The sequence below is a fragment of the Crotalus tigris genome, unplaced genomic scaffold (assembly GCF_016545835.1).
Source record: "Crotalus tigris isolate CLP2741 ecotype Arizona unplaced genomic scaffold, ASM1654583v1 scf7180000018053.2689490, whole genome shotgun sequence".
NCBI lineage: Eukaryota > Metazoa > Chordata > Lepidosauria > Squamata > Viperidae > Crotalus > Crotalus tigris.
Genome location: NW_024096796.1, coordinates 1,056,540 through 1,080,167, shown reverse-complemented (window position 1 = coordinate 1,080,167; position 23,628 = coordinate 1,056,540). Strand labels below are relative to the sequence as shown.

Genomic DNA, 23,628 nt, shown 5'->3' with positions numbered 1-23,628 from the left:
TCAAGTACACAAGGAAAGAGACTATTGTTGATTTAGATTTATTGTTTATTAAATATATTTAGATCAGACGATGGTAGGTTGTCTAGTACAGGTAGTCCTTGACTTACAACCACAATGGAGCTCAAAATTTCTGTTGCTAAGTGAGAACAGTTAAATGAGTTTTACCCCATTTTATGACCCTTCTTGCTACAGTTCAATGAATCATTGCAGTTGTTAAGTTATTAACAAGATTGTTAAGTGACTCTGGCTTCCCCATTGACTTTGCTGGTCAGAAAGCTGCAAAAGGTGATCACATGACCCTTGGGATATGGCAACCATCATAAATACAAGTCAGTTGCCAAGCATCTAAATTTTGATCATATGATCATGGGGATGCTGCAGGAGCTGTAAGTGTGAAAAATGGTCATAAGTCACTTTTTTCAGTGCTGTTGTAACTTTGAAGTCACTGAACAAACTTGTAAATTGAGAATTGCCTGTAGTGCACATCTTGTCTCCCTTGTGTTTGAGTTCATTCTCACAAAACAATGAAGCTTGCAGTTTCATTATAGATAGATGAAGTAATTATGTCTTTGCTTGTGGTTTTCTCCCATAGGGGAGTTATTCTGTTAGGCAGATCAATTTAAACATTTTTAAGATGGATAGCTATACTTAGATTGGGTTGTAAAATAGATAGTTTGGCCCAACAATATTATTACAACAATAATCCAAATGTTGGTGTTTAGGGTGAGGTGTGTGGATTCTCTTGCTTCTTTATCTGCTCATCTACATGGAAAAACAAACATCAATCACTTTCCTTTCCTGAGTTTTAAGAACATGTGGTTCTTTTGGTGGATCATTTATATATAATACTTTGGTATCTTTTGCATTTACCAGTGGACCAGTTTTTTAAAAAACCCTCTGTTTTATCCTTATTTCACATTAAACTGGAATGACAAACTGGCAAAACTCATCTTAATGTTTTTCATTAATTGTCTGTTGTCAAGTTGGTATCCTCAGCAATGATGTAGATAGATTTTCTCCAGGAGGATCTGTTCCCCAACCTGGTCTTTCAGATTTTCCATCATTTCACTCATTACTGTAAGTCCATCCATTTTGCTGCTGATCATCTTTCCTTTCATCTTTCCAAGTATCATAGATGTGCAGAGACCTAGGTCTTTGCATAATATGTCCAAAGCAAGATATTTTGAATCTGATTATTTGCACCTCAAGGGGGAACAGTGGGTTGATTTGTTTAGTAATCCATTTGTTTGTTTTCTTGCTATCCATGGTATTCTCAGGGGTCTTCTCCAACACCCAAGCTCAAATTTTCAGTACTCTTTCTATCCTGATCTTCAGTTGCAGCTTTTGCTTCCATACGGCATTACAGGAAGAACCATTGTCTATATATTTCTGATGTTTGTAGGATGTCAGAATACTTTTTCCTAAGGCCTTTGTTGCTTCTTTACCATGTGCTAATTTGTGTGTATTTCTTGGTTTCTTTACTGTTTGTAGATGAACCTTAAAGCTATCTACCATTTCAGTATCTTCATTGTCAATTTTAAAACTTGTTTTGATCTCTGTTGTTATTAGTTTGGTCTTTATATTTAAATTTATTTCTATTTTTCCCACTATGCTCCTTGACTTTTATTACCAGGTATTGCAATCATTTAGATTTTTGGTTATCAGCAGTGTCATCAGCATTGTGCAGGTTATTGATGCCCCTTAGTTTTAAAACTAGGCTCAAACATAGTTAAAACTATGTGTTTCCCATTTCCAATTTCCCTCAATATATATTCAGTACATAGGTTGAATAAATAAAAAGATAATATACAGTCTTGTCTCACTTCTTTACCGTGTACAATATAAATTGTCGCTTTCTTATCTGTGTATAGGTTTTGAATAAGCACATTGATATTTTTGAGATTCCCATTTTTCTAAGCACATGCCACAGTTTGGTATAGTTGAAACAATCAAAAGCCTTTCTGTAATCAGCGAAGCACATATTAGCTTCTTTTTGGTATTGTTTGGCTTTCAATTATCCAGACTGTATTAGCAGTAATGTCTCATGTTCTTTGGCTTTTGGAAAGTCAACTTGAACATTTGGCATCTCTTTCTGTATAAGGCTCTACAGCAGTGGTTCTCAACCTTTTTAATGCCGCGACCCCCCAACTGGTCGTAAGTCGAGGACTTCTCAACTGGTCGTAAGTCGAGGACTTCTCAGCTGGTGCAGCACCGTTTGCAGAATGGGACTTTTGGCGGGCTCAGCAAGGCAGAGACAGCCTGGAGAATTCCTATTGGCTTTTGAAAGCCAATAGAATTAGACTCTATTCAAGAGAGTCTATTCTATTGGCTTTCAAAAGCCAATAGAATAAAAGGGAGTAGCACAGCTAAGGAAAAGGGGGAAAAAATGGCGGACTGCGTTGTTTGGCGACCCCCGTGAAATGGTCGTTCGACCCCAAATGGGGTCCTGACCCACAGGTTGAGAACCACTGCTCTACAGTAATCTGAATTGAAGGCTCCTCAGGAGTATTTTGCTAACATGTGAAATTAAAGATGATACATGAGTTTCCACACTCAAACTCTCTTATTTAATATTGTGTACTAAACAATACTCCATTCTCCATTCTCTTGACCACTGTGTCATCCTCCAGAATGGGTGGCATAGTTTGGTTAGAACAGTTACAGATACTTATTCTGTTGCTTGCCATATTTTTGTAGTTATTCCATCAATTGCTATAGCTTTCTGACTTGGTAATCATTTAGCTATTGTTCTGATTTCATCTTCTGTACTAAAAGTTCTGGAAGCAGAACTTCTAAGTTATTTTGGATGTGGACATTTCTACTTTACAGAATTTCAGTTATACTCCTATGTTTGACCTATTAATAGCTGTCAGAAACTTGATTAAACAAGTCCACTTTTTATTTCTGTATTTTATTGGTCTTTAATCCCATCAAATAATGTCCCACAAGCTTATTTCTTATCATTTCTTTTTGTCTCCTCTTAGAAACAGCTTCATTAGTTTAACACCTCCTTTTTGTAAGTCCAAAATAAGAGTGCTTACCAAGTTGTTCTTATTTCTGTGTTTCTTTTAATCATTAAGACATCAGGTGGTTTCATTTATAAATCCATTGTGGCATCTTTTTTCATATCACTCTTACGTTCTGGCATTTTAAAATCCGTGTTCAGATCCATAGCATCTTTTCTCTTATCCCTTTTGTAATCTGGCATTTTTTAAAAATCCTAAGTCTTCATTTTATCCTATAAAATCTGTTTTTCTTCTGTATCCTCTTTTATAGTATCAGGCAATCTTGTAAGTAATTTCTGAGTACCTTAAATTTGCTTGCTTTAGTTTAGCAGCTGGGATGACCTTCACTCCTTATTTTGGATGTGGACATTTCTACTTTACAGAATTTCAGTTATACTCCTATGTTTGACCTACTGGGATCAGTTACTGTCTGTCCATTGTTGTCTTTTAGCATACAAGTTCAACTTGGAACCTCTTTCTGAGTTTATAAATCTTTTTAAAGATTTTCCTTGTCTGTTTCCATCTTCAGTGTCTTTACAGGTGTTGTAATACTACTTCTTGTCACTTCAGACAACTTTTTGATTTTTTTATTCAGTTAGTTTCTGAAATCATTAGTTCCTTATCATAGAGGCTCTTGATTTCTAAAGCACATGGAAACTGATAGGCTTTCTTTTTTAGCTTATCTTGGAACTTGCAAATGAGCAGTTTGTGATCTTTTCTAATGTCATACCCTGACCACGTATATGCTGCTATAATTGTGTTTTTTCCTCTCTTTATATCAATAAATAAAGTCAGTTTTATTTCTCTCCATTTCATCTGGTGATGTCTATGTATATAGACATTACACTTTGGTTGTTGAAATCTGTGTTAGCAATGAAGAAAATATTGAATGGCCAAAATTGATAACTTGTTCTGCCTCATTTTAATTCCCTAAGCCATAAAGCCCAATTACATTTTCTTTGTATTTCCAACTTTGGCAGTCCACTTTCCAAATCACAAGAAGCACTTTTTCATGTTTTATCAATTTCAAGTTGAACCTGACCATAAAACATCAATTTGTTCTCCTGCACTAATGTTGAGCATGAACACGGATAGTTGTGATATTTAAATTTTTTCTGTGGAATCTAATTAATATTCAGTCATTTCAGTGTACTCATGCCTAAGATGTCAGTGTGCAAACAATTCATTTCATCTTTCACTTTGTTAAACTTACCTAAATTCATGTTTCTTCAGTTTTGTGTCCCACTGTAATTTTATGTTTGCACCTTCAGATTTTCTTTTCCTGTATAGCAACATCAACAAGTAGACATTCCAAATGGCTTAATATAGTCACATCATAAATACATTAATACAAGATCCTCAGCTTGTTCTTAGTAATATTGAGTGCTATCTGACTTGATCATCTGAAATCATAAAACTTTTACTAGAGTTTTACAAATATTAAGTTAAGACTGATAAAACTTAAAAATATAAAAAGTAAACAAGAAGTGCAAAAAGATAGAAAATAAGAAATAAGAAAAAACACGACTCCTCCTTTCTCCAGAGAAACATAAAGTAACTTAACTCTTCTCTAACATTTCATTAAAAATATTTTTCTTCCTATATCTCATTCCTTTTCAATAATTAAATTATAAAAACTCATCATTGAGTCCTAATAGCTGAGCTAATTCAGTTAAGAGCTAACAGAAACACTAACATACTTTAATCTGGATCTGATAATTCCATTTTGTACTCCAATTTAACATTTTCTCTAAGAAATAAAGCAAAAGAAATGTCTTGGAATTTATAAACAGATCTTTAAAGACTCATGGTTCAATCATGATCAAAAAGAAATTCCATTAATAGCTGTCAGAAACTTGATTCAACAAGTCCACTTTTTATTTCTGTATTTTATTGGTCTTTAATCCCATCAAATAATGTCCCACAAGCTTATTTCTTATCATTTCTTTTTGTCTCCTCTTAGAAACAGCTTCATTAGTTTAACACCTCCTTTTTGTAAGTCCAAAATAAGAGTGCTTACCAAGTTGTTCTTATTTCTGTGTTTCTTTTAATCATTAAGACATCAGGTGGTTTCATTTATAAATCCATTGTGGCATCTTTTTTCATATCACTCTTATGTTCTGGCATTTAAAAATCCGTGTTCAGATCCTTAGCATCTTTTCTCTTATCCCTTTTGTAATCTGGCATTTTTTAAAAATCCTGTGTCTTCATTTTATCCTATAAAATCTGTTTTTCTTCTGTATCCTCTTTTATAGTATCAGGCAATCTTGTAAGTAATTTCTGAGTACCTTAAATTTGCTTGCTTTAGTTTAGCAGCTGGCATGACCTTCACTCCTTGGATGACCCTGTTTGATGCCTTCCTGGCATTCTTCATCATCCTTTCAGATACTGCCTAAGGAAACAATAAAGCAAAAGGAGCAGGAGCCCCCATTGGTTAACCCTCAGAAAAAGAAACTTAGAAAAGGACCTGCCCTAATGGATCAAGCAGTTAAAAGTGGCAGTGGGAAGTTTTGTACTTGCCAATTTGCAAGATTCTATTAATGTAACCTTAGAATAAAGTCGATACAGCTCATCTAATTGTGTTTCCTATCTTGTTTTACTCTGGAGGGATGATATTCCTACTGCCTTTTTTTGCCAAGGAGCCCCACTATGGAATACGAATTCCCAGGGATCTTGTCCTCCATAGAGCAATCGCACTGAAGCATCCCTTCCCCAGCCCGCATGCACATGCATAGCACCACAGCTCCCTCTCTCCAGCCTGTCCATATTCACCACAGCAATCCTCCCCACCTCACTTTGTAACACCTGCTCATTGGCAGCCACCTGGGATATGCAACTACTAGTCAACTTACCCATTCATTTTATTTGTGGGAAGCCAGTAGGAGGTCACAATTGGAATCACATGAAAATCTTTAATGTGCCCAAATTTTTGCTTAGTGGCAGGGATTGCTGTTACTAAGCAATACACTCACATGATGTACTTTAAATCTGCATTGCTTTAATGACTGAAATCTAGTTGTAATTGCCATTGCTAAGCAAGAGAATTGCTTTCCAAATGGGCTGAAAATTTATTCCTAATGTTGAAGGCCCCCTGCAGTTGAAACCACAATTGATAAGTTTATACTAAAACTAGGATGGTTGCTCTAGTTTAGCTTATAGTAAACTCCTAGCAAAACTAACCAAACAGGGAAATTCTGTTGGAAGCAGTATCAGTGCTTCATTCTTTTTTATTTTGGCTTGTTAGAAGACCAGTAGTCTTAATTTATTAGGCATGCTGCTAATAAGATTGGTAAGTAGTAATCGGGTACCATGTAGCAGCAATCCTAATAAATTCTGGCATGTCAGGTGCTACATCTAAATTGTGCCATACAGTCCTTTAAATACTGTTTATACTGTTAATATGTCTCAGCTAAAGGCATTGTGCCTTTTTAAATTATTTTGGAATGTTCATGGATTCTGCATACGTAATAGATTTAATTGCAATCCTGAGTTAATTTATCTTGGAACCAGCCCTATTATCTCTTAGTGATTATAATATATCAGAATAAAACTATTTTGTTAACCATGGCTTTTTACCTGTCTTAATTATAACTTCTGATTATGGTTATGATTAAGCAGGCAGTAATTTGCCAAATCAAGGCAAGATACTTCCGCCAACATCACCCCTCAGACTTTGCTATTCTGATTTAGTTTTTACTCTACCATCATCACCCATTTTTCTTGAAAACAAGAGGTTACTTTTTATAACAAAATGACTGAGGAGGAATTCACCTTCCCCACCCTGTTGGATCTTACCTGGTTAGGTCACTCTCTCGTTATGGTGGATCTCATCATAGTTGGGCCATCATGGATCTGCAAATTGTTGCTGTTGTTTTAAAGGGATGCCAGACATGACAACTAGCCAGTCACTACAAAAGTAGATGGATATCTGCTGAGAAGAAGGAAGTGCTGCAAATGACTATAGATAAACTATACCCTATAGATAAGGATGCGTTGATGTCTGAGTAAGGACATAAATAATACTAAATATATAGCACTATATGCCAGTGATGGTGAACCTAGGGCACGGGTGCCAGAGGCGGCACTCAGAGCCTTCTCTGTGGGCACGCGCGCTATCTCCCCAGTCCTAGGCCTTCAGCTGGGTTTTATAAAACCTTTTCGCTTTAGGCCTCTGCCGCCGTGTGCAAAAAAAAAAAAAGTTTCAATCAATAAATAAATTTCAACTTCTTGTGGGAAAAAAAAGATCTCGCAAAGTTGGACTTGATTGATTGAACTTTTTAGTCCCACCCAGTCTGCCATTATCACAGCAGCCACACCCACCCAATGGGCCACACCCACCCGGCACCCGATGCATAAGTGGGTTTTGGGTTGCAGTTTGGGCACTCGGTCTCTAAAAGGTTTGCCATCACTGCTATATGCACATACACATAAAGGAGGGGTTTTTTTGAGGTACTATAAAATTGCATTATTGATTATTAAAGACATTTATTAATTTCTTGCTTTGTTAACATAAAAACATGGAATAGAAAAGAAGTAGAAACAATTCAGTAACTTATTGCCTTCTCTTAAAATATAGCAAATAATCTCTTTTTCCTATATCTAATCTCTTATCTATAAACATAACCTTAAAGCTTCCTCATTCAGTCCTTGTTAGCAAAAGTTCATTAAAATAGATATGTTACTAGAGGTAACAAGATCTCTATTTTAACAAATAAGCCAACTTTATATTTCTGCTTTTTTACTTTTAACATTCTAAAATGGCAAATGTGACTGGGCTATTAACTGCCACTCCTTACATGCATGTGATACCTTGAAAACAGGCAGGACCTCAATCACTGAGCACATTTTGTTAATATTCTGCATTTAACAGATATATGAAAATATAACTAAAAAAAAAGAGAAAAGGGAAAAGGATAAAAAAAATAGCAAAGGCATTTGGAAGCTATATAAAATTGAATAAGTATTTACCAACTTCACATTAGATTAATATTGCAAATAATAAATTCTTTAGCACTTTGAAACTATTATTAAAATCTAATTAATAGTCAATAATTAGCAAAGGTAGCCAATAACAATTGTCAATCAGATTAAACAGCAGAAGTTTCTAATATGAAACTCCTTATCAGATGATGCAAGATATAATATTTTAAAGCCTTACATTAAGAGAAACCCAATTTCAGAAATGGTACAAGTCCATGTGTAAAATTAGAGTCCATAAATGATTTCTAGGTTAAATTCAGTATGTGATTTATATTTATATACATACATAACACATACTGTACATACATTAAATTATTTTGGACATTGGTGCATACTCACATAGCTTAGGCTGCCATTCTTCTCAAAAATGAAATAAAATGTTATCTTGATTACTTGAAAGACTTCACTGTCTCATATTTGTTATGCTTGCTTGATTTTGTTGCTTTGTTTAATTGTTTGGTTTTGTTCTCTTTTAGATTTTGCTAAGCAAAAGTCATCATGGCTACAGAGATTGGTTCTCCGCCACGTTTTTTCCATATGCCAAAGTTTCAGCACCAGGCCCCTCGGCAATTATTTTATAAGAGACCAGATTTTGCTCAGCAGCAAGCAATGCAGCAACTTACTTTTGATGGAAAGCGTATGAGAAAAGCAGTGAACCGAAAAACAATAGACTATAATCCTTCTGTTATCAAATATTTAGAGGTATGTTCAGAAATGCTTCATCTTCATCTGCAGTTCAAATACATAGTGCTTGAAATTCAGACTTACTGTAGAAGAGGAAAATAACTTTGCTACCAGATCAAATCAAAAACACCCTGCAAAAAAGATAAAATGTATTCTCTTCATCCCTTCAAAATTAACAAGGTTCTTTGAGCTAGAATAAGTCATCAGACTTGTGTGCAGTCCCCAGATTGCCTTTTTATAGCTCCTGTAGTTCTGTGACCACATTTCCTGAAAGCCCTACAGTAGCAATGACAGCAATGGAAACCCTAAATCTTAAAAGAATTATTTCAAAGAGAGAAGAAAGAAACACCAGTGCTTCCTTTAATTTTCCCATAAACCTGACTTAGATGGGAGAGTATGAAGTTCTAGTTCTTTTGAGAAATTACTTCTGTTTCTCAATTATTGCATATTGATCGTTGCTCAGTTATTTTTCTTTTCATTTTCAGAATAGAGTATGGCAAAGAGACCAACGGGATATGCGGGCAATTCAGCCTGATGGAGGATATTACAATGATGTGAGTATACTGTTTGTATTCTTTATATAGTTATGTATAAATGCAATATTGCAGGCTAATTGGTAGAATGTGTGACTGGGCTCAAGATGTAGTCATAAAAGTTGACCCTGCTTGGCTTCCATCAGGAATATATGTCCTTTTTCAGACTGAGAGCCATATATCACTGTTAAGTGACAATGCAGTCCCAAATCTTGGTTGGCCAGAACAAAAACTACATTTAATTTGATCTTAAATTAAATCTTTACTTGCTATGTTTTTAATATATCATCCTTTCTGCCCTTTATTAATTGTAGTTTCAAAACAGCTTTTGGAAGTGCTTTGGATTTGCTGTCAGAGCTTTTGATTGGAGATGGATTTTTATATTTTCAGTAATAAAAGCTTAGAAATATAATATTGCTATGTGAGAATTTTGTTGTTTTGGTTAAGCCAATATAACCTTTTTTCTTCTAGCTGGTCCCACCTATAGGAATGTTGAATAACCCTATGAATGCTGTAACAACAAAATTTGTTAGGACTTCTACCAATAAAGTAAAATGTCCAGTTTTTGTTGTAAGAGTAAGTATAATATGAATACTATATGATTTATGTCAAATTGCTTAATATGTCAATCACTTTTAGTCTGTTTTACATGACTCCATGTTTTGCTGAAACTGTTATTTTATTAAATTGAAGATATTGGTAATAGAGCATACAACAAAAAATCGTGTTTGACTCTGGGTGTATGAATAAAAACTAAGCAACATAGACAGTTCTGAAAAATATAATTTTGAATATATATTATCTACCTCACAATAAATTCTGCAGTGGTGTTGCAATAATTTGTGTCCTAGCACACCCTTAATTCATGTTCATTATTACAGTGGACACCTGAAGGAAGACGCTTGGTCACTGGGGCTTCTAGTGGAGAATTCACTTTATGGAATGGGCTTACCTTCAATTTTGAAACAATATTACAGGTAAATCAGTACATAAATTGTGTGAACTGTAATTTTTCAGTAGTGTTGTGTTGTAACATTTTTTGTGTATGGGAAATATTAAGAGTGAAATATTTCAAGTTTTATATTTTTTTACCGTTAAGGTTTTTATAAGATCCTTTGAATTATGTTTTACTGTACTTCTAATATGAGAGACAGTTGCAGAATAATTGTTGACTGCTGTATATAAATATATACCTGCACATGAATGTTTAGTTAAGTAGCACAAATAATGTATGGATGTACATGTGTTTTATTTTAATTTTCCAAATGTGCTTACAATACTTGTAGTAAAAGTCTTTGTGGTGTCACCAAAGTAATTGTTGAATTCTTCTTTCTGATTTTGCAGGCTCATGACAGTCCAGTAAGAGCTATGACATGGTCACACAATGATATGTGGATGTTGACAGCAGACCATGGGGGATATGTGAAGTATTGGCAGTCCAACATGAACAACGTCAAGATGTTCCAGGCACATAAGGAGGCGATTAGAGAGGCCAGGTTTATACACAATATACAATTTTATGTAGTTACTATTTCCATGGTTAAACTGTTCTCTAAGTGTATTCTGGGTGCCAACATGCATGGGTATTGTCAGATTCTGGGAGATATCTCACACCATATGAACTTATTTTCTTTTGTTTCTATGATTTCACAGATTTGCTGGTATTTCTCTGAAATAGTGTTGTCCCAGTATCTGCCTCTGCAATATGTTAGAGATGTACTTTTCTGCTGCATTTTGCATTGGTATTGGTTTCATTTATATATGGTCACAATGTGTATTAGATATTCTTTTTTATGCTATTGTGTAAGATGACTATTTCATTCCAAATAAAGAATTCAGTCTTTAAAAATATAATTGAATAAAATATAATCCAGAAATAAAAACAGCTCCATAGTTCTCACAATATTAGAAAGCAAAATAAAGTGAAGAACTGCTTGGCTTGGTGAGGCCAACAGGTCCAATAGTATGAAGGATCAACAGAGATTTCTACCTTCAGAAGTCATGTTTAATACTGAATGTGTTCTTCAGGTTTGGAATGTAAAACTAATAAGACATCTTTAGGATATCTTCCTGGTTCATTGTCAGTACTCCGGTTGTCCAAACATATAAGTAGATGCATGTGAAGAATTTTAATATTCTAAGCAAGGAATACAGAAAAAGGATTAAAAAATATTAAACTCTGCCTGAAGAGGAACTGGAGAAACAAACCTACAACAGTCTTCCCTTGGGTTTTGGTACTGTGCTATCCGTTGGAGAAGATAATTATCCCTGAAGTACTTTCCACTGAACTTGTCACTTTCCATCTTGGTTCAATATTTCCTGGTAAAGTTTAACAAGAAGTGATTTCGTTTAAGAGTAATGTAGCTACAAAATGGATTTCTTCACATACACTTCAGTTCCACATATTTCAAGGGGACCATTGTTTAGCAATCCAAGTAGATTCTTCTCAAGTGACTAGAAAGGCAATGCTATCCATCCATAATTAAAATAGCTCCATAAGCATTTGCACATCATATCTTCATATTTATACCAAGCTTCACCATTTCTGAAGCTTCTTCCATTGTGATATTTCACTGTAGCATTCAGTCTTATCCAAATGCTTTTTAAAAAATATATATATTGGCCTTATATGATTTTTAAATAAACAGTATTAGCCCTTCCATTTGTCTTATTACAGGAAAATCATCGATGAAGAAGAATTATATTTTTTATTAATTTTTCCAGGATTCCTTTTTATACGGTTATTTCAACAGTAGTTAATGTTTACTTTCATCAGTTTCACATTTTTAAATCAATATAGCAGAAATCAATGATCCCTTCAGTCAAGGGTAAACACATTATCTCCATTTAGTTGGGGAACCGAATTCAGGAATAACTACTTTGCTCCACAGATGTTTGTATGAGAACTCTTTTACAAATGGACTCAATTATACCAACAGGATGAAGTTTTTAATTTGCCATGCACAGTATGTTCAGATGCCTCCATCAATATATTTTTACACTTGAACTAAATTTTGCCCTAAGAAGTTTAGATGATCTGTTAAATGCTGACCTCTTTCCCCTGCTGTGTGTCTTCATGTAACAGTTTCTCACCTACGGATAATAAATTTGCTACATGCTCTGATGACGGCACTGTTAGAATCTGGGACTTTCTCCGTTGCCATGAGGAGAGAATTCTTCGAGGTATGTTTTCAAAAAAGTACTGATTGGGATATTTCAGAAAGGGAAAACTTTTTAGTTGCCCAATAAGAACTGTACAAATTTCTTTCCTCTCCAAAGTGTGACACCACTTTCTTAATCCTTCAAAAAGTTATGTCACAAGAATTTCAAAATTCAGTACTATTCATAACCTAACTTTGTTGTCTCATTGGAGCTATTTGTACCTTGGTTATTTCTATTCTCAGCATTGTTGAAACATCCGTTTAGGAATTCAGACTGAATTATTGATCTAATGTTTCTGTATCCGGCTTTTATAAGTTATTCCAAAAACAGTCACTCAAATAGATAATTATTTGCCTCTAATTTTTTAACACTTGCAATTTTTATAGTTTTACTTTTAAATATATCAGGCATATACCACCTTTGAGAAATAGAGCTTTTCAGCAAGTAAAAACCACACAACACAGCCTGTCTGGAATTCTTTGACTTTGAGACCTATGTGGTCACTACACAGTTTTTGGGTATATAATATTTTACCAGTTAATAAAAGAAAGATAACACATTTTTAAAAGAAAAAAATGTTTAAACAATATTCTTAGAATTATTAAGGATGTGAAAACAATTTTAAACCAAGAAGATAAAAAAATTGTCATTCCACTGCTTTTATTTTCATTATATTTGCTACATTTAGCGCTGATTTTATATTACTGAGAAATGAACTTTAGATAAATTTCTACATAGTTTTAGACTTGGATTGGCAGATTGTAAGATAGAAGATAAATAGCAGCAACTATCTGAAGAGTTCTATTTTTCAGGAAATGACACCCTTGCTTTTATTTTTATTTTTGATGTATCGTCAGCAAGACATTTTGAAATCCAATCTAAGAAAGTATCCCTATGGTGCTTTCAAAAATGCAAACATTTCCAATAAATATTTATTGAAAAATATAAGAAATACATCCACATTCAGATTTCTGAATTGTGAGAACTTTATATTTGCACATTTCAGATTCTACTCTTGTCTTACTTTAATAGGTTATACATATACTACATTTATTCAGTGTCTAAAACTAAAACAAAGGGAATATCTATTGCAATTCAAACACCTCATGATTAAAAAAAAATGGGAGTATAGAAAAGCAAGCCAACATCTTGCTCAGTGTTATTCATGCCTTCCTCATCTCCTGTAGAGCATAATGTGCTCTACATGAGGCTACTTTGAAGATCACTTGGAAATTTCAATTGGTCCAGAATGCAGCAGCATGCACAATAATGGGGCCTCCTGTATTTCCCCATATAACACCTCGTATGTGAGGGTACTGGCTTCCAGTTTCTTTCTGGGTGCAATTCAAGGTGCTAGTTATCACCTTCAAAGTCCTATATGGCACAGGCCAGGTGGTCTACAGGACCACCTTTCCTTAAGAAGACCTACTTGTCCTACCGAGTCAGATAAATATTACATCTTATGGGAACTAGGAAGCATGCTTTTTCTGTGGTAGTCCCTGAAATTCAGGAGGCCTCTAGCCTAGCTTTCCATAAAACTTTGAAGATCTGGATTTTCCCCCAAGTGCTGGGCTAAGATGAAGTGAATACACATCAGAAATTCCACTTGGTGCCACTTTTTTGTTTTAATATGTTTAGATTTTATAATTTTAATATGGCTTGATTGGGAGGGTTGATTATAGGATGGGTGGCTATGTAAACGTTTTAAATAAATAAACTTCTGTCTTTTGACAGTTTGAGGCTGTATTCATATTGTGAAATAAATAGAAGCAGTTACATTTAGCAGCCTTGTCGTAGTATATTTATATGTGTATAAGCTCCACTAAGCTTGATTGAACCTAGGTAAAATTGATAAAAACTGGAGTGAAAATATATTGGTTTGGATAGTCAGTTCTTATGTGAGGAAGGATGAAATGCAGTTCTACTAAACTACATTTACAGTATTCTCTACTACATTGCACATCATTCCCAAAGAATTTCCAACTTTTCAACCACAGATTGAGAGATGTGGACCAATGATAGCAGCAGAAGAAAATCATTAGCAAATGGCACATAGCTTCATTTCCCCTTATTCATTGTCTATGAACTCTTTATAAAGAATAAGTATGATATTGAAGAAAATAACCTGAATATATTGAAGCCTATTTTCTTTGATACACCAATGTAAATCTGTATAGGCTTTGCAGTCATGGACTCTTCTTGTTCATGTGTTCAGCAGTCAATTGTTGCTGATTTTGGAGAAAATAGAGGAAGATGTGTTGGATATATTTGCCGCCTTGAAATATTGCTGGGATATAAATAAATAAATAAAATAAAAAATTAAGAATATATGAGTGCTTACAATAGTGCTTATTGGAAAAAAGAAATATATACTTTTCTCCCTGTCCTTTGCAACAGATAGAAAAGAGCTATTTTCTTTCAAATTGTAAGCGACAAAGCCTTTAATCACTGTTTCATAGGAATTTTTTTTAAAAGACTTTGTTTTCTACCATTCCAATCTATTGCAAAATGCCATAATTCTATTTTTATAATTTTGAAAACCTGTTCACCCAACCTGGAGGGTTACTGTAACTGATCTGCAAAAACTTAGTTGGCCAGTAGTTGGCAGCAGAGAAATGCAGGTTTTTTTCATTTTTGAGCCCAAATGTAGCTGTAGTAGTCAGTCATTCTGCTTAGGAAACAATTAGAAGAATATCCAGGTAAGCAAAATGTACTTATAACTGGTTGTAGTTTATGATTGTACTGTGAAAATCAGTATTTACATAACTCCCATGCAGTTTAATAATTTAATAAGGGCGCTCCCTTAAGGTATTTAATATACATCTGTTTTAAGAGCTTTCAGTTTTTATTTCAGTGGACTGAGTGGCCAGCAATGAAGGTATATCTCGCAAACTTGTACTCCAAATACAGAAGATACTTCTTAAAATATAAACATTGATATCAGTTAAGCAGTTAGTAAAGCAAAGATATATGAAAACTTAGAATAAACTGAAAGCCATTCTGTGACACTTAAGCATCATAGAAAGACTGCCTACCATAGTATTATAAAATGTGTTACACTATTAATGATTCAGAATATGGTATACCTTATATTGTCTGTCTTTCCTCTTGATAATTCTAATATATAAACAATTTGTCAAAAATAAAATAGCTTTCTATTAAAATAATTAAAGATACCTACTATGGATATATCAGCTAAACCATAGAGAATTCTAAAGAAATGAGATAAAAGCTTAGAAAACAGAGTGACCATAGGCAGCAACATCCTACTTATTAGAAAACAAGTATCTCTTGATAGGAGTTTGTCCTGATATGTGTGTGCTGCAACTCTCAAAGTGAATGTTTAGAACATTGAATATTGCTTTTATTGTTTTCCCATTCATCAGATTATAATCTTTCAATGCCTCAGATGGATTATCACTTTTTTTCTAATTAGGTCATCTATAATAGTGGATATATTTCTTTGAAAGGCACAATGCCTACAACTTGCTATTTATCATCTCTTGCATGGACATCTTAACATTTGAAAAAGCCACTGTAAAAACATTTTTGGATTCCCATGCAACAATTAGTATCCCTTACAGGCAAATATAGAAGGAAGTACTTGAAATCAGAAAGTCTGAAAATAATAGATCATTTACTATTCATATTTTATGTTCCTGGGTTTAATGGAAATGTTTCCAATAAAATCTATATTGGAGAGTGAGGAATCATAAATTATACAAGTCTACAATCCAATATGAAATTATATTCTTTCAGTATTGTATTCTTTATGACTTCACTTACAATATTTGTAAAGTTCAGTAGGGTAAATAATGAAGCACTCCATGTAGCTAATTCTGGGTGAGGTGGTGGTTTCCATTATCTGATATGTTATTTAGGTTTTTCTGATCGGAATAAGCCTGGTTTATCTGGAATATAGAATATACTATTCTGTAGACAAAATTATATGAATTTGACTTAAATTGAGGCCACTATTTCAGATACGAGGCGGGAGGAAACTCAGTGTTTTTCTTTATGTATTGATTAGATTAAATGTTACCTTCCAAAGCTCTACTTTGTTTGATTAAGATGTCATTCATGACTCCATAAATATGAGATGACTAAAAATTCTCTCACCATTTCCCTTCTTTATTTTTTCATGTACAAATGTAGAACAGTGAAACAATGACTTCATCATTACATCTAAATGAGAGAAGACTAGCTCCATAATTAACACACTTGGAAACATAAGCATAAGCACTGAAATCCAAAACTATCACCCAATTAATCCAATATTTACTAACATAGATAATTATTAGCAAGCAAGTAGCTTGTTCTTGGTTGGAAAACTTTAATGGGGTTTCTGGCTTTAAACAAGAATCCATCTTTCCCTGAGTTTTCTTTAAATCCAGTCCAACCTTCTCCTTTGATCTGAAGTCATGACGTTTGCTATTTTATACTTTCACGCACACCTATAGGCTATTCTTGTATATATTTTAATTTAGTTTCCAAATTAGTCATGGTAAAGAGCTTGAAGCCATCAATACTTTTCAATATTGGAGGGACAAATTCCAGGAAATTCGTTGCTTTTCTTTTTTCATTTTCAGTACCATTGAAGTATTGAAATGTTTTAGAAACTAAATATTCTAGAATGTGTTAAATATTCTTTTTGTGGTCAGGGCCACCCTTTTTTCATAATCCACTTTGTGGCTCAGGGCTAGAATAACAACTGGAAGAAGTAGCATGTAATTTTCTAGGCTTTACATTTTTTTCTAAGTTCTTGGATTTTTTTTTTAAAACTAATATATTGGTTTTGTACATAAACACACAGAAAATCATATTCTTTCTTATGTTATTCAAGGCTCAATGACTCAAGAAACGTGACCAGAATTTTCTTTTAGTCAGTGCTGCGTTAAGTTCTTTCAAGCTCATGTTTGGATTATTAGTGATGGTATCTAACTATCTTGTCTTTTGTTGACATTTTTGTCTTCATTTTTTTCCAAATTCAAGCAGCTTTTATAATGACTGCCTTTCTGTTACAACACTAAAATGTTTTAATTTTAGTTTCATTATTTGTACTTCAGTGAGCAGCCTGCATTTACTTCCATCTATTACAAATATAGTATTTATAATTCTTGCAATCCAAGGTATTTTCATCAACTTTCTCCTGCACCATAATTCACAATTCATAGCCATCATTTTTTTTCATTCAGCTTTTCTGATGGTCCAGCTTTGCAACTGGAAAAAAGCTATAGAGATGATAATACATATATTTTAATATTGTAAGCTGCCCAGAATTACCCAGTGGTAAGGTGGGTGGCCAGTAAATTTAATACATACATACATACATACCTTGATTTTCATTGACTTGCTGTTTGTTCTGAGTTTGCAAAGGAAGTGTGCAAAAAGCATACTTTGATAGCATACAAGTACCATCTTCTAGTTTGAAAGAGAGTTCCCAAAGAACATTGCTGTTAATGATTTCTTCAGAAATTTATAAGGACATGTGATTTCATTACTGTGATAATATAGCTTTATAGTTTTGAACCCTTCAAGTAAGAATGAAGCAGCTGAAAACAAAAAATTGCAGCAAAACTACTAGTACTTTTGAATTAAAAAGGACAGTTCCCCAGGTTTTCCTAGTATGATCCTACACTACATTAGGTATTATACACATTGCAGCGGTGCAGAATTTGATGATTTCTGTTGGACAGATCTAGATTTCATCAGTACATGTAAGTGAACACACTAATATCTGGGTAATTTTCTCCAAATCATCAGGTTTTATATCATAGATTTTACGTGATATATATCATATAATGTAACTGTATGGCTGTGTTCACAAATCACAAATGAACCCACAGGCTATTCTACAATCTAAATACTATATACTTGGTGATCTGGTAACATCACTATTCTTGTGAGACATCAAACTGCTCCATTTGAGCGGGTTGTTTGGAACATAGTTAAAAAAACAAAATGTCCCAGCTGAATTCTGAAACACTATCTGCAAGATAAGGCATATAGGTCTCTGATTACCCCTTGTGCCCAGAGAAATATAAAAGGGCAAAGGTTTAACTGCCATCCCCAAGTCTATGTATCAGAGCTAAACAAGGAGAGAATTTGACTAACAGTTGCTTTGATTACTGCTTAGATTTTGGGTTTCCTTTCTCGTGCCCCAACCATGATTGAGTTAGTGGATTTATATTGCATGCTTTTGGCTGTAATAGCTTAAACAAAACCATTCCTATCTGTTCAGTCTGTATAGGTAATCTCTTGGAACTGTGCTGAATATGATTTCATGTGTTATGGCAAGAACTAAAATTGTTCAAGTGTGAGATATACATACTTCAAATTAAAATATGTTCATGTATTTTTCATCAAGAGAAAAGAAATGCTTCTTATGTGTTGCCTTGAAAACAATACAATCAGGTATTCAACCACTAGCAGTTAATTGTAGTTAAAAAGCATCCCACTTCCGTATGTTCCCCAAAAGTAGAACCACGTATATTTTTTCAGCCTTAGTTTTTTTTAATATCCTGAGTTATCTGATGACGTTATTCTAGTAAAAAATGGCATCCATCTATTAAACATCCCATAGGATCATGGGAGGCCTAGCAACTCAAGGGGTTGAGCAAGTGAAGTCCTATGACACAAACAATCTGTTCTCATAACATTAGATTTAATCCAAAGAAAAAAAACATTTTGTTTAAGCAAATAGAAATTGACAAGCATTCTGGATTAGCAGAATACCATTGCCTGCTCTATCTTCTGAAACCTGACAATTTGTTCATCATTATTAATTGCCTGAAATATAGAAAGCAGATTAAAATTAATTAAGTTGAGTGATTATACTTCCAATGGTGAGGCTGTGTTTGTATATAGTCTGATTCAGAAGATTCTTAATAGTCAGGAATGGTGGCAATTGATTCCCATTTCCTCCCATAGAATATGACCTAGAATTTTGTATAATGACCTGGAGTTCTGCTAAGACTTGGCAATGTGGATATTATTCTTTGGTAAGGGGAGGTTTGAAGATCACTAATACTAGATCTGTACATTAGGAATTTATGCTTATGCGGCTCATTTTTAATTGGTTTTGTTGATTATTTGACTTAAGGATATTGAAGTTAACAGGATACATTGCCAATTATCCAGTAACATAGGTTGTGCCATCATCTGTGTTACGTCTAATATTTTTATGCTTCCCTTAGAAACAAACTGTGTGAGGGGTATGCTTATAATGTTTTTTCTTCCTTTTTCACTTCAGTCAGTACTGTGCCATTTCAGTGTTTTCCATTTTATTTCTTCCCAGAACAAAAAATGATTTTTAATGTTTCCTAATAATGAGCTTTGCTAATTTTGTTTTATCTCCTAATCCTAACTCTTACCTACTATGTTTGATTGAAACTAGTTGAAAGAAGTTGCTAGAACAGTTCAGAAAGTAATGATTGTACCAATGTGTGAGGAGAATGCCCATTTATGCCTTGAGAAGAAAAAAACTTCCTGAATCCTGAAGCTTATAAATATTATTGTCTAAGGGTGAATATCCTAGGGAGAAGATGGTCAAGAAAATGGTATAAATCCAGTTACATATGTTCTAGAAAAAAATACTGATTATTCAGATCTATTTTACTCTGAATTCTGGTCTAATTGGGGTATCACATTGGTTACCTTAAAAACACTTTTTATTGGAAGAGAGAGACAAATGTATTGTCCTTTACTTGATTTTGGTACCTTTTTACCATTGTATTCTCCTGTATTGATTCCTTGGATTGGGAGTTGAAGACATTTTTCCCACTTTAACTTAAAACCCTGTCCTCTAAGAAAGAGGAATTATGGGTTATTGCTTCCTCTGTAAGTTTTGCTGTGAGTAAAATTTTCCTTAAGCTGTTATTTGATCTCCAGTGCTATCTAATATTTATGAAAACACTGGGTATAGTCAGTCAAGGATCTGGGATAAACTAACGTACCAGTGGCATCCATTTTGATTTCTTGAAATCAGAAGACGTTGCATATGATGAAACAGCTGCTGAAACATAGCATCGTCAATGAGGCCTGTGATTAGTTCCTGCTTCCAGAAATTAGAGAAGTACTATTATGGACAGACACTTATCCAGAAGAAACAGGTTTGCATTTTGTGATGCTCTTGAATCTGTTATTGCAGTGAAAAGCCAGTTAATTTCTATATCTCCAAGCATTACTACTAGCTTAGTCCTGTATACTACTACTACACACATTCCTGGACAAAATTCACTTGACCTCTACAAGTCATTCATTGGATGCTCCCAAACAGGATTATTTTAACTGTTGAATTATTCTTGTGAGTGATCTAGAATCTAATTTTCAGGACAAATATAAATCTAATTACTTAATTACATTCTGGTTTAGGGCTCATGCCCAAAGCACCCCCAAATTTTGAACTTGAATCATATTCTAAGATTCTATTCAGTACAGTTTAAACTTCTGCCTTCTTTGTGAGCAAGAACCCTTCTTGTCTTTGTTGGATTACATTTCAATATGGTTGCCATCACCCACAGCAATATGATTAGCATAAATGTGTGTGATCTCCCAAAATCATCATCTAATGTGTTCATGTATTTGTCAGTTAAATAACTGGTGAACAAGATGAATCTTTGAAGAAAACTACAAACAATAACCTGTTTTCAAAGAGTTCTCCGCTACTTTTAAAATAATTTGCTGGCTCCATTAAAGAACAGTGAATTCAAGTTATATCCTATGTAAATATTCAGAGCATACCAGATCAGTCTAAAGCAAAAAGAAAAGTGAAAGAGAAAGAAAGGAAAGAGAAAGAAGACAGAGAAAGAAAAAGAGAAAGAAAGAAAAACACAACTCCCTCCAGCTTCCTATACAGATCGCCTGGAAAATTGAAGTGAGGTTGAAAATGGATTTAAATCAGCATTATCCAAAAACCTTTAGAATTAAGATGTCATGAAATATTCCAGCACGCAGACCAGGAATGGAATGGAATGTAATATTGAAGAATGGCTGGACATTATCCAAAATGAGGGGAAGCTTTTTTTAAAAAGTCTCACCAGAGCCTCTTTTGAGTATGAAGGCCTTACAAACGACATTCTTTAGAGTTACTGATTCAAGCAACTGACTAGTCCAGTTGCTTACTATTAGCCAGGATGAGCAAAACAGATGGTAGATAACACTTTCCAAGATTCCTGTTTATATTTCAATAGTAGAAATTGAAAAAAATCATTGAAAGTTATATTCGCTGAACTGGCATCAATAATAGCGTCCACATTGGTAAAATATTGGACAATTTTATCTACAGACTTCTGTATAAATTGGTCTCAGTGGATTAATGTGGTCTTGTGAACCAGTGCTTTAGCCTCTTGATCCCTTCTTCAGAACAAGACTTATTGGATAACTATATGCAAATTCAGGGATGTCAGAGAGGAACAATTGCTATTATCACTGCTACAACAAATGGATTCTGGATAATGGTCAGTTGAATTATTTCTGACTTTTCTGACCAAAAAAGAACACTTGGAAACAATTATCATGCCAATGCCCTGGGCATTCCTTATTTCCAGAGAACAAAGGCTTTAATTAAATTGGATTTAGATTCATCAGCTTTCATAGTTGCATTCTGTTATAAAGGTTCCCAGCCAATAAGTCTAAATTTTAACATATAGTGACTTGTAAATGCTATTAGATCTATAGAAAATTGATTAATTTTTTTATCATAAACACATAGCATTTAAAACACAAAATTCCATTTGATGTGTTGATAGTTATATTGTACCAACAGAGTTGATTGACAGTATAATCACCATATTGATCTGTCATATTTATATGTCCCAGTAACATTTTCATAACTATTGTAAATGCTGCACTACATGTGAGTTTCAGTTTGATTTTATCCCTTATGGTTGCTCAGAAATAGAAATATGCCATTGATGTAAATGTACAATACTGATATTATCTTTACTTGGCTTAATATTCTGGCCATAAATAAATTTCTTGTTTCTTTTCTTATATTACAATGCGCTGGTTAATTTGTTATCTTGCCAGAAACCTAGCAAAATGGCAGCTAAAAAAATAAACAATTTTTTAAAAATTGTTGTTTCTTGCCTTTATTCAGGAATAATTTTCTGTATTGTCCTCTTCCCTGTTTAAATTCCTTAAATACTGCATTTTACTGAATGCCCATGGTAATTTTAATATGGAACTATTATGGAACTTTTTAATTAGTTTCTTATACATCATACGAACATTGTGCAGATGTTTTATGAAAGAATTGCAATTAAGGACAGGAAAATAAATTGTTTTAATCCTGTATTTTAGAACAAAATATATATGCACATTTCACTTTGGGACTATTTATTTTGGAAATCCATGAAAATCCCAAAAATATTGTAGGTTGACATAGTTAACTATAAGGTGAGTAATTTTGCTTTTGATTTAGAATATAGGAAGAAATAATGACTTGATTTTGATGGTCATATTTATATTTATTAAACTAAGATAAAATAATGTTTTTGTTTGGCATAGGGTCCCATCCATTTTTTTCATTGTAAAAATGTCAATCAAGAATTCTTTTGTTAAGCATAGTTTATCCTTACGAGGTTTTTTCCCCCACCCTTTTTCTTTTCCTAAGGAAGAAAGTTGCTTTGTCTTTTATATATACAGTATGGCTACATAAAGATTTCTCTTTAGTCGAGTTATAAGAATATTGATACAGCATATACAAGCTACAACTCAATATGTATTTCATCATTAGTATAAACTTCAAGACGTTTATACTAATGCTATATGAAACCGTAATGGTTTTATCAGAAAATATGTATGGATCTCTGCATTTGACACTGCATGTGTTTTAATCATAAATGTATTAGTTCATATTACTGTATTATGTTATTTTGTAATAATTTATGGGAAATGATTATGTTCACCTAGTTTCTGTAAAAAAAAGTGCAATATTATATAATGAGAAATTATTTTCACAAAATTAAGGAAGTGACATGAAGGAATGGAAAAAGTGATTTTATAAGCATTTTCCTATTTATATCAGAATATGAACTTTGCCCTTTTAAAGTCCAGAATCAAGCCATATTTCATGCAACAAAAATTATTTGAAAATATTTATAATACTAGAAGAGAAGCAGTTTGTTACAGTGATTAATACACCAGACTAGAAACCAAGAGACCAAGAGTTTTAGTCCTGCCTTACACACAAACCCAACTGGATGACATCCAATCACACCTCCATTTGAGGAAGGAGGCAGTGGCAAACCATTTCTGAAATC

The 23,628-nt window shown here is 33.6% G+C and overlaps 1 protein-coding gene across 3 annotated transcripts in view; it reads left to right on the top strand.

Moving 5' to 3' along the window:
- Window positions 1–23,628, top strand: part of WDR33 (WD repeat domain 33) — a 67,051-nt gene that overhangs the window by 6,904 nt on the left and 36,519 nt on the right. For all 3 annotated transcript variants that reach the window (XM_039347143.1, XM_039347144.1, XM_039347145.1), the window contains exons 2-7: window positions 8,462–8,687; window positions 9,155–9,223; window positions 9,674–9,778; window positions 10,084–10,179; window positions 10,547–10,698; window positions 12,288–12,385. In XM_039347143.1, the coding sequence (XP_039203077.1) occupies window positions 8,484–8,687; window positions 9,155–9,223; window positions 9,674–9,778; window positions 10,084–10,179; window positions 10,547–10,698; window positions 12,288–12,385 (724 nt within the window). In that variant the 5' untranslated portion in view covers window positions 8,462–8,483. The remainder of the gene's footprint in view (window positions 1–8,461; window positions 8,688–9,154; window positions 9,224–9,673; window positions 9,779–10,083; window positions 10,180–10,546; window positions 10,699–12,287; window positions 12,386–23,628) is intronic.